At 36.0% G+C, this 16,708-nt stretch overlaps 1 protein-coding gene across 3 annotated transcripts in view; it reads left to right on the top strand.

The window, feature by feature from the left end:
• The window catches only part of LOC5576566, a 680,673-nt gene that overhangs the window by 563,796 nt on the left and 100,169 nt on the right, over window positions 1-16,708 (top strand). For 2 of the 3 annotated variants that reach the window (XM_021837954.1, XM_021837953.1), the window contains exon 3: window positions 15,759-16,472. The exons of the other annotated variant lie outside the window; for it this stretch is intronic. In XM_021837954.1, coding sequence (XP_021693646.1) covers window positions 15,759-16,472 — 714 coding nt within the window. The remainder of the gene's footprint in view (window positions 1-15,758; window positions 16,473-16,708) is intronic. 3 annotated transcript variants of the gene reach the window in all.

The raw sequence follows: 16,708 nt of genomic DNA, 5'->3' as shown, positions 1-16,708 counted from the left end.
ATAACTTTGATTCTCAACGACTCAAGGCTGAATCTTCGCCGGCATAAATGCAACAGATCTTCTCATTTTATTGCGCCTTCAACCAAAAGCTGCTCGTTTGGTATTGTAGATATAATTCCCCATAATTGAACCTGTGCTTCTGAGTTCTTGAGGCATGTCTTTGGAAGATATCACCATCTGCTGGAACTCAAGATAATGACCACTTAATTGACGCCGCGTCTCCAAAGATATAAACAAAAGTCTTCTTGCTGTTCTTCCCGCTGGTGCGAGGGCGGATCTTTTGCCTAGTAGTGCGTCACTAAGTCGTATGGCATCGTATTCCCGCTAAACTGGTTGTGGGTTCTTTTTTGCTCTTTCATTTGCATGACAAACAGGTAGAATTAGGGGAAATTTTGTGTCACGAAGCACGTACCAAATTAGCAGCAGAAAGCGTGGCATTGATTGAACTCTGGCTAGTCAAAACAAGACCGAAAACAAATACCCGAGAAAGTTAAAAGGGCAACTATGGAGCTTTTTTGTTGAAATCATTAGTGAACAATGAACACTCGAAACTTCTGTATTCAGATCCAATCTCAATCGAATCGAAAACGAGTAGTGATCCAATTGAAGCAAAAATCATCAACGTTTGCTTTAAGCAAGCTTTCCCTTTCAGAAAATGATTCTTCAACACTCAGCTAATGGGCACCTTTCGTGACAAACATCCTATTTTCTAGCAATAACGCTTTACAAAAACACCTTTTAATCTCTTAAAAGCTTCGTGCTTGCTAAAAAAAATCTGCTGGACTGCATTTTTACATTATTCTCTCACCTACTACGCCCAATTATACAGAACTCACTGTGAATCTGTATTGCGCATTGCACTGCACCTTTGTTGTCCTGAAATCAGTCTTGTCGTCACCTTGCGATCCATTTCCAACAAGGACAAACTGCTGCTCATTTATTGTGCGCTGGAAATGTAACGGGGAAAAAACGTGGGAAAAAATGAAAATCGCCCTCGCCCCCCTTATACTGTAATTTTTTCAGGTAGACAAACAAGCGCACGTCCATTACCAGTGTAATGGTTGTGATTTTCTGGTACTTTGGGGCCGTCAATTGATTGCGAAACGCTTCTACTTAGAAGTGTTGGAATTCCAGCGAAATGTGGCAACTCGTACATTTTTTTAAAGTATCCATACAAAAAGTGTGACATAGGGCGCGAGTGTCCCTTTGTGTGACGTAATTTATGGACATTTCCCTTTGTCCCCCCAAGTACCCTCAAGTTCAGGGACGACCCCACGCGTAAAGCAGGGCACTGATTTCGTCCCCAAGGGAGGACACGCAAAAGTGTTTAACGATCAACGCTCCGTCCATTGGCGTAGCTAGGATTTTTGTCTGGAGGGGGCCCAGGGGGGGCCTAGCATATACCTGTTTTTACGGATGTATTATTATTATTATTATCTCTATTAGGGAGATTTTCAGCCCACGGCTGGTTCATTTCCAATTTACAGATGTAATTTCGGTCGCAATAATCACGATTTTCACAAATTTCGTATTTTTAACAGATTTGTATTGATTTTAATAATTTGTGATTTTGTCTCATTTCGCGGCACATCGGTTTCATTTGTAGTTTAAATGTACAAATTTATTCTTTTTGTAATCATTCAAGAATTCTAGCGAAAAAATCACAAGGAATGTCCTTTCTGATTCTTCCACGATTTTTTCAAGGATTCAATCATGTTCTTTGAAGAGATTCCTCTTAGAATTCCTAAGGAAATTTCGTTATGAATTATTTTCATAATTTGCAGTGCTTTCATCAAGAACTCTTTTACCAGTTTTCACGAATTTCGTCCTGGGCTTTCCACAGAAAATCATACCCAGACTCTCTGATCTCATCAGAAAAATTCTCGAAGAATCTGTATCGAATTACTTAAACAATCTCTTGAAGAATTCGGCCAGAAAATGTATTAGAAATTCTTTTAATCATTTCTTTTGGAAGGCCCTCTACGTACTAATTATATATAAACTGTTAGTCTAAAGTGTCCTCCAGTTGCTCTTTAATAATTTGTTCAGGATTTTAATCAGAAAAAACACCAAAAATGTCTTCAAGATCACCAAGCAAGGATTCATTTCACGAATTCCTCAGAACAGTTTGCTTGTGAAGCCCTACAGTGCTGTTTGAAAATAATCACAACAAAAATTATCCAGACTTCCCACAAAAACAAAACTTCTGGGTGTTACTCTAAATGTTCCTCGTAATATTCCACAAAAAAAATATGATCAATTAGAAAGAATTCAATTGGGAAATTGTTATTCTCATGATTTCTCAAAGAAGTTCTCCGTCTATCTATCTGGAAGGAAGAACAGTTAAAATTGAGTCTCTGAAAAAAGTCCCAAACGGAGTGAAACGTTGGACAAAATAAAATAACAGTTTTTTAATTTTGTCAGGACTGAAAAGTCAATCTATCATCAACGCAGATCTACCTGCATTTTTTATATTTCTCTAAAATCAAGGAGCAATATCCCCCATTCCTTCAAAACTTCCTCGGAATTTTTGTTTTATTTTCTTTGCTTTGCTTAACTAAAAAAAATGTTTAAAAAATTCTAACATGTTTATAAAATTCCAAGCGGAAACCGTTGAACTGTTCTTTCAAAAACTCTTCCACGAAAATACTCAAAGATTTCCAGAGTAATTTGTTCAGGTATGTCTGAAAGAATTAAACTATTGTTTTCCTAAGATTCTCGTGAACAAAATACCGGAGATTCATCTAAGTATTTTCCAGAGATTTTTTTTTCTTCAAGCCGCACTAACAAAATTCCCAAAAGATTTTTTTTGAAGAAATTTTTCATCGATTTACTAAGATTTTGCAATTCATTCTTGAACTTCTCAAAAAAAATCTCCAGAAATTCCATCAAGTATTATTTCAGATTCTAGAAATCATTCCATTTTTTTATTGGTAATCTCATGATTCTTTCATAAATAACATTTAAAAATTAATCCACTCTCCATACTTTGGTTCAAAAACTACTCCCTGAATATCTCAATACTTTTAGGAATTGCTTTACAAATTCCTTTACGAATCACTCCATATCAGATTTCTAGAGAAACACAGGATTGAAAGAACTTTGTAGTTAATTTTTTAATAATTGCAGCTGACAATTATTTTGGAAAAAAATACTACATTCCTGTCGTATAATTCATAATCGTCTTTTATAATAAAAAATACAGGTGTTAAAACGCAGTTTTACTGAAAGTAAAATAAAATCAAAATTTAAGATAATATTTTGTATGAACTCCGAAGTGCCATGATACTATATTGTGAACATATTGATGTAGTAAAAACCATTTTTCCTACCTTTAGAAATATCAAACAAACTTACTTGAATAGTCTATTATCGATTATATTGTAGTACAGTAGAAATTAAACGCTGAAATATTGCTGGTATTTTTTAAGAACATTACCAAAGATGTATTGTACATTACTTTGAAAATTTGTTGATGAACTTTCAGAAATCTGGAACCATACGTTTAAGAATTCTGAAATTTTTCAAAACTCCTACAATTTACCTTTTTTAAGATTCCATAAAAATCATCTTTATAAATTATCCTTGAAATCTATCCTTCTTTGACTTCTGGTTTTCTAGGATTCTGCCAGAAAGCCTCTAGAAATTCCGGCCAAAAATATAGGAATTCGGAATCAGACAATAATTGGTAAAATTATTTCTAAGTAAGTGTTTTAGGAAAGATCAATACAAATATCTTTATGATTATCTTAAAATATCCTTTCCCCCTTCCCAGTTATTTTACTACATGTTTCTCTACAAATTCCTTTTCCAGTGTGCTAACTTTGGAAGCTAAAGTTTTCCAGGGGTATTTCAACAAATTTCGTTTGAAGATTCGAAGGCAAGAGATGTTTCAAATACAATTTTCTTTCCAATTCATGAATCAACCGGTGATTTGAAGCAAAATTTATAGATAAAAAGCAAAGAAGAATTTTACGCAACTTGTGATGTATTTTGGAAACATTTCTAAAGGACCATTGATGAGCGACGCAAAAGAATTTGTAATAAAATTTTTGTGAAATATTGAAAGGAATTCACAGAATAATTTCTAGTAGAACTTTCAGTGAAATATCCCAGCATTAGATTTGACAGAAGTAACATTTTTGTCAAATCCGGGAACGTATTCCGGAATCAACTTGCTAATAAAAAGTAGACATAGAAGGAATGGATGTCCACCAAGAAGAATTCGCGTTGAAGGTATGAACAATATTATTTGATTAATTTCCATGAGATTTCTTAAAGATCTGAAGCCACCCTTCAGTATTCCTTGAGGAATTTGATAATAATAATATTCTATGAATAATATCGAAAAATTATTTAAAAATAATTTGCTACAAATCTGTTGGAAATTAATCAAATAATTTATGAAATAATATGTTTTCTTGAAATAATATAGTTAAAGCAATAAATTTATTCATGCGAATACTTAAAACATTGAATCAAAATCAAAGAAAGAATTTATTGCTGGAATAACACTATGGCCGATTTTGTTACATTGTTTTAGCCATTAATCTGATAAAAAGTTTCCCATGCCGAAATTCCTTGAAAGTTAAATCTTAATTTTCGTAGTAGTATTTTTAGTAATTTTGTGACAAAATTTGTGTCTGTTTTTTTCAATTACAGGTCGGACTCGATTATCCGGAGTATCGATTTTTTTTTCACTCCGGATAATCGAATCCTCCGGATAATCGAATCACTAAGAAAACAATTGAAATCTTTGATAAAAGAACTTGAAAATTATCTTTTTCCGTCATTTTATTTATATGATGCAGTGGCGTAGCCAGAAATTTTTTCTAGGAACAGTAGGGGTCTCTACAAGAATAATAAAAATTTGACCAGCATACACAAAAAACACTTTTTCAACCCCCCCTTTTCTCAAATATGTTCTAAACTACAAAACCATTCATATTGTATATTGCAATACCAAGTTATCTCAGATGTATTATATTTTTTTTAGTGAATTCTCATATGGGAAATCAATCGGACGGTTTCGATTGTCGCACGATTCACCGAAGTCAGAACAGCCGCGCTGATGCTGTGTAACGTAAACGAGGTTTTCTCAACATAGTTGTACAACATAACATAACGTAACTACTGAAACGATTTTTTTGTTAATAACAACAAGAGTCATGTACATAATTCCAGAAGAATTTGCGTCATCTTAAATCGGTTTTGTTTTATTTTTTTTTATTGTCATCAAAAATTTGGGGGGGGGGGCTGGGTGATTCTGGAAGGGGCCAGGCCCCCCTGGCCCCCCCTGTTCCTACGCCAATGTCCGTCATCGTAATCATCGTCATCATCGAAACTTCAAAAACAGTTCTTCTGTTCAAAACTAAAATATATTCGATGAAAATGTGTTCACTGTGTTTCGGTTGGAAAACAGAATACAGTGAACACATTTTCCCGTAAATTTTCTTCATTTTGAACGAAAAAACTGCTTTTGAAAATTTCGAAATCAATGACGGATCATGCCCCCTTAATATCCGACTATGGCAATGTACCGAGTTGAGCGATACTATTTTGCTAACGGCTGCAAGATGAGCGCAGCAGGCCGGGAGGTCAGATCAGATAAGTTCTAAACCAACATTTTGAAACATTCTATGTAACAAAAGACATGAACGATATTATAAACAAAATTGAAGTTTAGGCTTCGTATTAAGGTCATTTCGCCAAATGCCAACCATATCTAGCATCAGTAGCGCAACCACGATTTGATTGTGGGAGTGGTTTTGCAAATTAGTTTTTGGGTAGATATTTGAAAAAAAAAATCGAGTGGAAAAATTTAATTGTGGGCCAATTTTATAAATCGAACAGATTCATGGGATAGTCACTGTAGATCGAAGTAAACATACATTTTCCAGTAGTTCTTTGACTCTCATAGTAATCCTATCAGATAGAATGGACCAATGCACGAGTTCACTAATATGGCGTTTTAGCGGTGCCAAACTCACCTGTTCCCATGGTCACGTAAATAACACGGCACCGCTCAAACGTCAACGAGTGGCCGCGTGCTTTGGTTCATGATAAACAGTAAATAAATTCGAGTGACACAGTCATGTCATTTTGGTCGACTCGACTTACAAAATAGACTTCTAAATCAGCATTGCAAAACTTAACAGCCCATGTTAATGATTAAATGTGTTATTTTTTTCATAACGATCAGAGAAAATCCTGTTGATGAAATTTCTTCTTTTTTTTCTCTAACAAGCACAAAATCTACTCATCTTTTCGTCATCATCAAATCTTACTCAATTCCTACATCCTGGAAGCCCTGCAATTTGACTGGATCCTAAGATTTAATTCGAAAGTTTCATCAATTAATTATCAACAAAGTCCCAATGGCTCCATCCCATTACCCCGAACGCCATTACCCTGAACGCCCTACCCCAAACGCCACTACCCCGAATGAGCCATTACCCCGAATAGTATGAGATACAGTGCAGTATCTTGTTTTGCGGGCAAAAAATCGTCTCTAATGGAAACTGGTATTTAATGGCGCGTAAAATTCGTCGGTAAATGACGAAAAACCATATATTTCCCCTTCTTTTATACATCAGATATTCTTTCGATATATCTTGTTGGCAATTATCTTCTTCTCATTCTTTCTAAGACAGTGCATGTTTATCAGCTCAGTGGGCCCTTTTGCAGTTCAAGGGTTCATTCACAAATTTCAAAACGCCAAAAATTACCTAGTCGCCCCCTCGTACCATTTTTTGTATGGAAATTCTACATATTGTGTAGGGGCTGTAACATGTTGAGGACAAGCACCTACAACATTTTTTGCTCCCTTCAGCGTTACGAAATTTGTGAATAGGCTTTTAATAAACTAAGCCTTTTATTGACTGAGAGCATTCCTTGTCAATTTACCATTCTTGTACATGTGCTTCTATGCCCAGGGACGTCAAGGAAATGTTCAATGCATAAGATCCGCCACTGGAGGAATTCGAACCTATAACCCTTTAATATGGTCTTGCTGAACAGCTGCGTGATCACCGGTATTTGGACTTCTTGATGGTGTTCATATTTCAATTTTGTTTTTAAACAAATATTTCCCTTTCTTATGAATATAGGTTATGTCACATCATTACGTTGTTACAGTGATCATTCCCATCATAGCTGCAAACATTTCACTAGAAATTTGCCCTTCTTTCTTAAATAGGCTGTTCTTTCAAGTTTTCATTGGATAAGCTAGTAACCAATATTTTCCTTTTTTTAAAGGACTATATCCTGAAAGCATTCCTTTTCTTTTTATTTATTTATTTTGACGTCAAGCATTTTGTAGACCATTCTAAATTACATTGTGTTCTTAATATCTATGTGTTTATATATTATAAATTTGTTGAGTATACTCGATTCATAATACATTCCTCAGTTACTATTGTTTTGTACATCAAAAAAGTATTTTTCCAATTTTGTTTGAGACATGTTAACATCAATCATTTCACAATGCTGATTATATATAGTCATCATCTGATTCAACGGACTAAATTTAGCGTAATTCGTGCGATGATGACCTACTGTGAACAAGTAACGATTGCGCAAGTGACGAGTTGGAGTATAAAAATTCAGTTTTGAAAGTATATCAGCAGAATCAATGCGCTGTGAAACAATATCGTTAACAAAAGAAACCATAGCATAATCACGACGCACTTTCAGTGAATTCATATTGATAAGCATGCGTCGTGATTCATATGATGGTAGAGGAAGTACTGACCAGCCTAAATTACGTAGTGCGTATAATAAAAACTGCTTTTGTATCGATTCTATACGTTCTTCATGTTTTTTTGTGTAAGGTGACCAAACAATTCTACAATATTCTAATATTGATCTTACATATGCAACATAAAGTATTTTTAATGTGTAAGGATCACGAAAGTGTTGGCCAAATCGTTTTATGAAATTGAGCATATTTCCTGCTCTATGAATTATTGCATTATAGTGATCTACAAATGATAGTTTTGAGTCTAAAATAACTCCTAAGTCTCTTATTTTATCACATTTATTTACATGTTCGTTTCCTAAAACAATAGACATATTTGGTGTGGTTCGTTTTATGCTATAACTTATGAGGTTACATTTCTTTTTATTCAATTCCAATAAACTTTTGCAGCACCACGTGTAGAAAATTTGTATCTCATTCTTAAAAACATTATGATCGGCATCATTCTTTATTTCTAAAAATAGCTTCATGTCGTCAGCATATATAAGGACCCTCAGTTTGTTTAGAATATAAGAAACGTCATAAACATATAAAATAAAAAGAAGAGGGCCTAAGTGTGAGCCTTGAGGTACTCCAGATGTAACATGTATTGGATTTGATCTTTTCCCATTGAATTTTACTATTTGCTGACGGTCGTTTAAATAGGACTTGATCCACTTAAGGAGACTCATTTCGATTCCCATTTTTTCAAGCTTGAAAGTCAACATTGGAATGTCAAGTTTATCAAATGCTTTACTAAAGTCAGTGTAAAGAGCTTCTACGAAGTAACCTTTATCCATTGCACTCAGTGAGTAACTTACAAATTCCAGAAGGTTCGTAGTGGTCGAACGACCTTTAAAAAAGCCGTGTTGAGCGTTTGTTATACGATTTTTTATTTGGGCAAACATATTTTTGTTTACAATTGACTCGAAAAGTTTTGGAATACATGACATAATAGCAATACCGCGAAAATTTCGAATGTCCGATTTCTTACCTGATTTATATATTGGTATGAGGAATGATTTTTTCCATACCTTTGGAAATTGGCCAGTTTGAAGAGACATATTGAATAACCAAAATAATGGAGTTGTGAGTTCAGTTGCTAAGTTTTTTATGAATCCGGGTGGAATTTCATCTGGCCCTGATCCTTTAGTGGCGTCCAAATTTTTAAGACCAAACAAAATGTCTTGAACATTTATAGAATTAACGCCAACATCACTCGGAATGTCAGCAAAATGTGTAAAGTAAGAATAATCTCGATCGTTTTCCGAAAATGTTGTAAAATTTTCTTGAAAAAATTTTGCGAAAAGATTGCAAATATCTTCAGTATTATTTCCTACTTTTTCATCCAAAGTCATTGTTGATGGAAAGTTGCACGATTTGAGTTTAGTTTTAACGTAACTGAAAAAATTCTTTGGACATGACTTTATTTCATTTTCAGTTTTTATGTTGTACTCGGTAAGTGCTGTAGAAATGGCTAAATTGAGTTGGTCGCAAATAACCAAATATTTTTCTAAATCGTCTGGTTTTTTATATCTTCTGTAAACTTTGTGAGCTTTTTGTACTTCCTCCCTAATGGTTTCCCACAATAAATTGTAAAAGATTTCTATTGCACATTCAATATTATTTTGATTTCTCAAAACAGATTGCCAATTTGCGTTATCTAATTTTAATCTAATATTAGTATAATTGGCTCTACTATAATCGAAAATATTCTCATACACATATTCGTGAGGAGTATGATAAATATGCATAAACATAGAATATTCTACTGCCGTGTGAAACGCTTCATTTTTCCATAATTGTGAAATTGACTCACTTACACAGACATCTTCGTGCATATTTGTCAATGAAAAATCTAGGTAACAGTTTTGTTTATTTTTTACGTGATTTATTTGATTAAAGCCTAAGGATGCAGTTTTGTCAAAAATAAATTGCAAAGTTTCATTATCGCCAACAACAGGGAGTAGAATACTCTCATTTTCAAAATCAGGAATGAAATCTGCATCACGTTGATTGAAATCGCCATAAATATGCACCTTGTTTTCGGGAGGAAGTTGAGTTATGATTTCTTCTGCAATCAGGAAAAAACTCTCGTATGTTGACTTACAAGCCTGATCTGGGGAAAAGTAAACTGATACAAAAATATGAGTTTCATTAACAATATTTGATTTAACCCACACATGCTCAAATTCTTTAAATTTAGGTGAATCAATGATTTCAGAACTGAAATTTGATGATATTGCAACGACGACTCCTCCGCCCGATCTTCTTTGTGCCAAAAGTAAGTCACGATCATTGCGAAATACGTTGTAATTGCTACCAAAAATTTCTTCACTTTTCACATCATCATTCCAACTTGTTTCTGTTCCCAAAATGATTGAGTACGATGAACTTAGTATATTTTTATGAATTTCTGAATTTTAAACTGACACGAATGCACCTGTTTGGTGTAAAGTGTCGTTAATAAAAAAAATTTTAAAAGCACTTTTCATGCGATTAAAGTTCTGACAATAGATTAAAATTTCAGTTGGCTGTGTTTCAGAAGAAATTATTGGTAGTTCGTTATTTAAGTCTGTTAAACCATATGGTGAATTGTCATTATTATTTGTTACCAAGTGCTGATTAGCTTCACCAGGTTGAATTGAATTATTTTCTGCCTCTGAGGGGTCCATCAATTCCGTAGAAAACACGAATGCCGGCATGCACAGCATGATCCACAAGATCCACCAGTTGAAGATCCTTCCGTCGTCCAGTTCGGGGGTGGTACTGCAACGGACTGCCGGGGCGCCTCCCTCGCCGGATATGGGTTTAAAATTTCTCCTCTTTTAAACTGCATGGTTGGTCGATAATTTGTTGGCGGTCTTGATAAATGATGTTTCGCTGCCGCAAGAAGCTCTCTGTCAGGAGGAAGTTGATGACTCCTTTCCTGGCTATTGTTGAAGGCGAAATTTTACCTTCTTGTATCAAAACAAGCAGGTCTCTTATGGATTTACTCATCACTTTTCTTCCAACATCGTTTCATCATTGTCATGGATAAAAAAAAATTAAGTTTATCTCATCGAAATTCAAATTAATGATCCCACAAACCAATGAAAGTTTTTGCTGTAGCCGCAATCAGAAACCGCTGTTTCTCTAAGATGTACAAGAGTATTAACGTTTCCTTGCTATAGCGAAACGGTTGTCTATCGGGTTGGTCTTTAAGTGGGTTCCATCGAACAGCGACTATCTCAGGGTGATCTTCTATTACCATGGTTTACGAAACAAAATCTTTAAGAAGATCTTAATGCTAGTAGCTCGACACCTACAAAAAAGAGTAAAGGAAGTGGGTACCGACGTCCAATAAGAGACTTTACTACATCCTAATTTCATGCATATTATAGCTCCTTTTCATAATAAATTCACCCTTGTTTTAGAAATAGGCTGTTCTTCAGAGCATTGCAATGTGGCTGTGTGAATCTCACCAAACTTAGAGGACAAATCCAAACAAACATAGTATGTAAAAAATATTTTCTGAAAAGCAAAATGCTTTTTTATCTCTTTAATGAATGTTCGAATCCTCTGAGCAGAATCTCAAATAGAGAAACTTTAAAGTAGATGGAGTACCGTGTACCTTTTAATTCCGCTCCTACTTTTTTCCGCTCCTATTGCTTTTTTATCTTCTAATATTTGAAAAAAAACATTGTTGAGCCAAGCTTGTTAAGCCAAACCGTCATGAGGAATCGTACACACTCTAAATAGAATAAGTCTCAAAATGTAATGCATTCGGAGTAATGGCGTTCGGGGTAGTGACCCATTCGGGGTAGTGGCGTTCGGGGTCCCAATATATCTGAATGTTTGACAAACTTGTTAAAAAAAGCCTTTACCACAGACAAACAGACGTAACACTCTAATTATTTGCATCGCACAGCAGAATTGCGCCCAATTCTGATATTTGGTAGTTGGCCGCCTTACCACTCGTGGCGCTCGCATCGTTTTTGTTCGAGTTTGACGTTTGCTCACTACCGCCACCTAGTTCGCGGTTGGCCAAATTAAGTATTGTTAACATTGGGCGTAAATGTTCCCATGACTATTTTTTAAATTGATAATTGCTCTAACTGTTACGTCTGGTTGTCTGTGCCTTTACTTCGTTTTTCTGAAGATGCAAGAAAATTAACTTATTTATTAACCATATTATAGTAGCAGTTTGCTAGTTGTTTTGTTAAACTCTTCAGGGGTTTAATAATTACAAAAACAGAACTTTGATGAAGATTACTGTTAAAACCACTGAATACGAGTATTGATATGAACCTAACTACTGTTGCCCCTTCGTATGTGAAGTATGATTGGTAATAAATTTCAAAAATGTACATGGTAAGCCTTATATTTTTACCGGCTCTGGGGGGTTGACTGCCAAAACCCCCCTTGGTTTCGCCGCTGTCTAGCATTGAGAGGCTCTCCTTCTTTACTCTCACTTTCAACAATAACTGAGCCTCAGTAATCTCGTCTGTTGTGTTTTTTGTATGGTGTTTTTGTAAAAGTAAGATTTGCTCATCTTTAATAATCTTTTGACGTCATTTAAAAAAAAAGATTGTTGAAATCAATTGTATAACTCTTACATCATGTTCAAATAAATAAATGCAACGAATAGTCATTGTTCTTAGAGTTATTAGTTATTTTTCGATTTTAAATGAATTTTTATTCTTAGCTATGCGGCTATTGGTACATCGACCCTACCAGTCGTCATCGGTATCCAAACTAGCCACTGTGCCAATGAACAACTCTTCTCCTGACTTTTCCTCCTTGCACTATATGAACCTTTTCCGGTTCTTGCACTGTATGAACCGCATGAGCTACGGCGCGAGCTCTGGACTTCGCTGCGAAGTGGTTCTTCTGCCCAACATTTGTGGCAGATTTTTCCGAAAGCTGGGCAATGTCCTTTTCGATGTTGTCTTCCACTCCGAGATCAGTCTATCGTTCACTTGTTGACTCTCAATAGGCAGTCGTTTCTTCATTGTGTTTATTTCATTCACTTTAACTTCCCCTGCTAGCATCTTATAGACTGCAAAATTGCCAACTCAAAGTTTTTGCACAACTCGATTGTTTTTTGAAGTGTCAACTCGTCGTTCAATAGGTGAGGTACAAGACTCACGTACCTTACTCCAATTATGATTCGGTCCTTCACTTCTTTGACTCTGATCATGAAAACATCGAATTGTTAATAAATCTTCGAGCTGTTTAGTGGAATACCTATAAGTCGATGAATAAACCGAATTTAGTACTATACCATTTAATTCCACTAGAGTCGAGTCTAGTACAAGACACTGAAGACGGCCTTACAGTTGAGGTCGAAATACGCGTATCTGTCAAAGGATACAAACTCTAGTGGAATTAAATGGTATAGTACTAAACGCGTTTTTGTGGGAAAAAATATGAAAACTACGAAAACTCGAATGTTTGCATTTATTATCGCGTGTGCCACTATAGGAATACATGTGCCAATAGCAGCATTATTTCTAATTTCTGTTCCTATAGTAGCACTAGCATCACGGCGTTGGCAAAATACTTATCAAAACCGTATGTTTACCAAACTTTTATATTTTTCCTACAAAGTGTGGATCAAAAGCTTTCGTGTGATGTAAAAAAAGTTCTTAAATCATCAATTATTTTGTAAAATAAAAAATAGTTTCTCTCAGTAGTGCTACTATAGGAGCAATAGGTTTACTATAGGCGCCAAGGGGGCTCAAATTTTAAGCAAAACTAATTATTTCGATCATTTTTTGAACAAAATCAAGCTGTGTATCAATGGTACTTAGATAAATAGCTCCTGACCTTTATGTCAAAAAATGTTTTGAAAAGGTTTATAGCAAAACGGCCGTAAAGTGCGACTATAGGGGACTGTCCACTAAGGGAACACCGACCCTATACGAAACGGCCAGGATACACGACAAAAAGTTTTCTGCCATACTCGGCTGCGAAGCAAACTGCAATGAGATTCCGCTTTGGTTGTTCGAAAGTGAAGTGGCTATCGTTTTCGAATCACCGTCTGAAGGTATTCGGTGAGATCGAACTTGTGTGAACCATCAGACTTGTATCAGATGGTAGTGGAGTGCAAAGGCGCAATGCACATCACTTGCGCAAAATAAAGGCAGCAAGGAACGTAGAGAAGCAGAATCACCACAAGATGTCTTAGACATCGTGATCGAATTTCTTTAAGCAAGCAGTGCGATTTCGACACAAACGACTACTAGATCTGGACGAGCTGTGAAACCACCTTGGTGAAACCTAAAGTTCACAATGATTTTTAATAAGAAAAATATAACGTGTAACTCTAACTGTCATGAATTGTTATTTTCATTAATCAGATACAAACGCATCTTACAGCTCCGATACCATTCTTATCAGCAGCTCTATTGTTCTTAAACTAGTGAATGACATCATTAATTTCCGTCGAGGTAAATGCTAGCTCTTTTTTCTAACAATGATATTTTCTTTCGTTGTCTTGACCCTTATTGCCTGTGCTCTCAACACCATTCAGGTGTTCAGCGAAGTGCTGCTTCCACCTCACGTTCGTTCGCCAAGATGATTACATCTCGTTCCGCGGCACGAAACCATGGCGGAGTGCGATTTCAAGTGTTACGTCGCACAATGGTCGGGCTCCATTTGAAGAGACGGCCAAAACTACCAAAAACTGTTTTGAGATTTTTATTCTTTTATGTTTTTTATCATTTTTATCATTTTGAAATATACCTCATATATTATATTATTATGATCCTTGATTGAAATTGAAAAATGTAACAATAACATTAAGTACAAAATTCAAAATACAACATTCCTAAATGTAATATTTCCCCAAATTTACGCACTATCCGAATGCGTATGGTTCAACACTTATCAAGCTCAAGCATGAGGATGGAAAAAATATATTTGCTTAATGTTTTAAAACTATTCAATATTACATTTAAGTAATTTTGATGATTTTGAACAGGAAAAACAACTCTTGTCGCGTTATATCGACGCCTTTTCGAATATTGCACATCAAAAAGCATCCCTAGATCTTACAAAACAAAATTTATTTTTTTTTAAGAAATTTGCTAATTTTCAAGTTAGGGCTATTTGAAAAATTCAAAATTTTACATATATTTGAACGATATATTTCATACAAAATTCATACACGTTTAGATCAAACTCGGTCAAATACAAACCAAATTTGTGTTTCCAACCAAGCTAGATTGCATTTCTATTGTGAAAAAAACAGTTACGTAACATATGAATGATTCCTTCTGAAACAATACAAACGTTAATATATAATAAAACAGTGAATAGTCGATTACTGAATTACAATTCAATTGAATGATCAATCTTTCTGTGGAGAAATTTAATTGGTTTTCTAGAAAAATCTCTATTTGAAGTGTAGTGCTCGGAATATCAGTCATGTTCGGAATTTGAGACAAAACGGTACTATGAAAAATTTGGTGGACTTCTTTGCCGTGCGGATAGCGGCGTCGGTTGTTTATACGTACTGTGAATGCCATGAAGCGTGGGTTCTATTCCCGCTCCAGGAGGAGGAAACCTTTCGTCGAACGTAAAATTCTTCACTGTTGCCTTATGCCTTTAGAAAAGATGAAAAAACACCTTAGCTTTAGATTTTTCCTTGTCTGGGGAGCACCGTGGAATTCGTGTCGTTCTTCTCCTGGCTGGGTGACAGTTAAATGCTTGGATAAATTGTTCTATCCTTCCTGCCTGCATTCGTTTATTTTATGTACTCGATGAGTGTTTTTATCTTTCATGTGCTGTTTGAATAGGGTGGCCAGAAAGTGGGAATATATTTTATAACCAATGTAATTTTTGTGTGAAGCTTCTTCGTTTTGCCTGAATTTATATTTATAATTGAAGAGTTTTAATTATTATTTTATAAATTTAGTTTTTAGCAATCCTATTTCGATTTAATTCCCATTCAATTTGATTTCCTTTTGTTTTACTTTAATTTAATCTTATGTTATCTTTCGTTTCTCTCCCGTTTTCCGTTTGCCCCTTCCAGAGATCAGTCTACCGGACGTGGTTTCCCGGTCCCTGTCGAGCGTTGGCCTCCCGGACTGCACCCTCATTTGTCCACCCGCCATCCGGTCTGGGTCGGTCTCACCCCAAGGAAGCCGCTCCCAACGGAGAACTCCATCGCCGAAGAAGAAGGATGGCTCCTTGCTAGACATTGCGACGATAGAATCGCCGCCACCATCCCTATCCCCCTCGCCTTCGATTGTAACCGCTCCGGTTCTATACTTCGAGCATGAACGGTTTCCTGCCAGCCACCTGGACCGAATGACCAGCGCCAGTTCGCCGAATCTCAGCTCGGTTCAAGCGAAAAAGATGGAATACCTACTGCCCCATCAGCAACATCCGCCCGGATCTCAACCGCCGGCACCTCCCTCCAAGCGCCAAATTTCCCCAAAGATTCACAAGAAAACGCGCCATCTATCGACGAGCTCGGCAGATGGCGACACCGACCACAATGGAGGGGCACCCAAATCGACCCTGAATCTGCGGGTGGCCAGCCTGATCGAGACGAACAACAACAAAAACTTCTCGATTGGTGGTGGAATCGATGTCCTGGCCAAACAGGAACCGGCAGCCATCAACAACAATCACAACCATCCGCACCCGGGCCCCTACTGGAAGCACAAGATCACCAAAAAGCAAAGCAAAATGGCCCAGGCGCAGCTGGACAAATTGACACAAATTAATATCCATTTGCACGGTATGTTATTTTATTTTATTCCTGTTTTTTTACACGCATGGGATCCGCATTGATCCCGGAATCAAATGGATTGATTTAATTTAATTTAATTTCGATTCGTTTTGCTTTTTATCTCACTTGCACTGGAGGATGCGCTTTTATCGTTGGTTATCCTATCAATCAGGGTTGGCCATGCTGCATGGCCCATGCAGCAAATTTACGGTATTGGGACATTCAATCACGATCTGTTGATAAAT

Source organism: Aedes aegypti, chromosome 1 (assembly GCF_002204515.2).
Source record: "Aedes aegypti strain LVP_AGWG chromosome 1, AaegL5.0 Primary Assembly, whole genome shotgun sequence".
NCBI lineage: Eukaryota > Metazoa > Arthropoda > Insecta > Diptera > Culicidae > Aedes > Aedes aegypti.
This window is presented reverse-complemented; position numbering and strand designations above follow the sequence as displayed.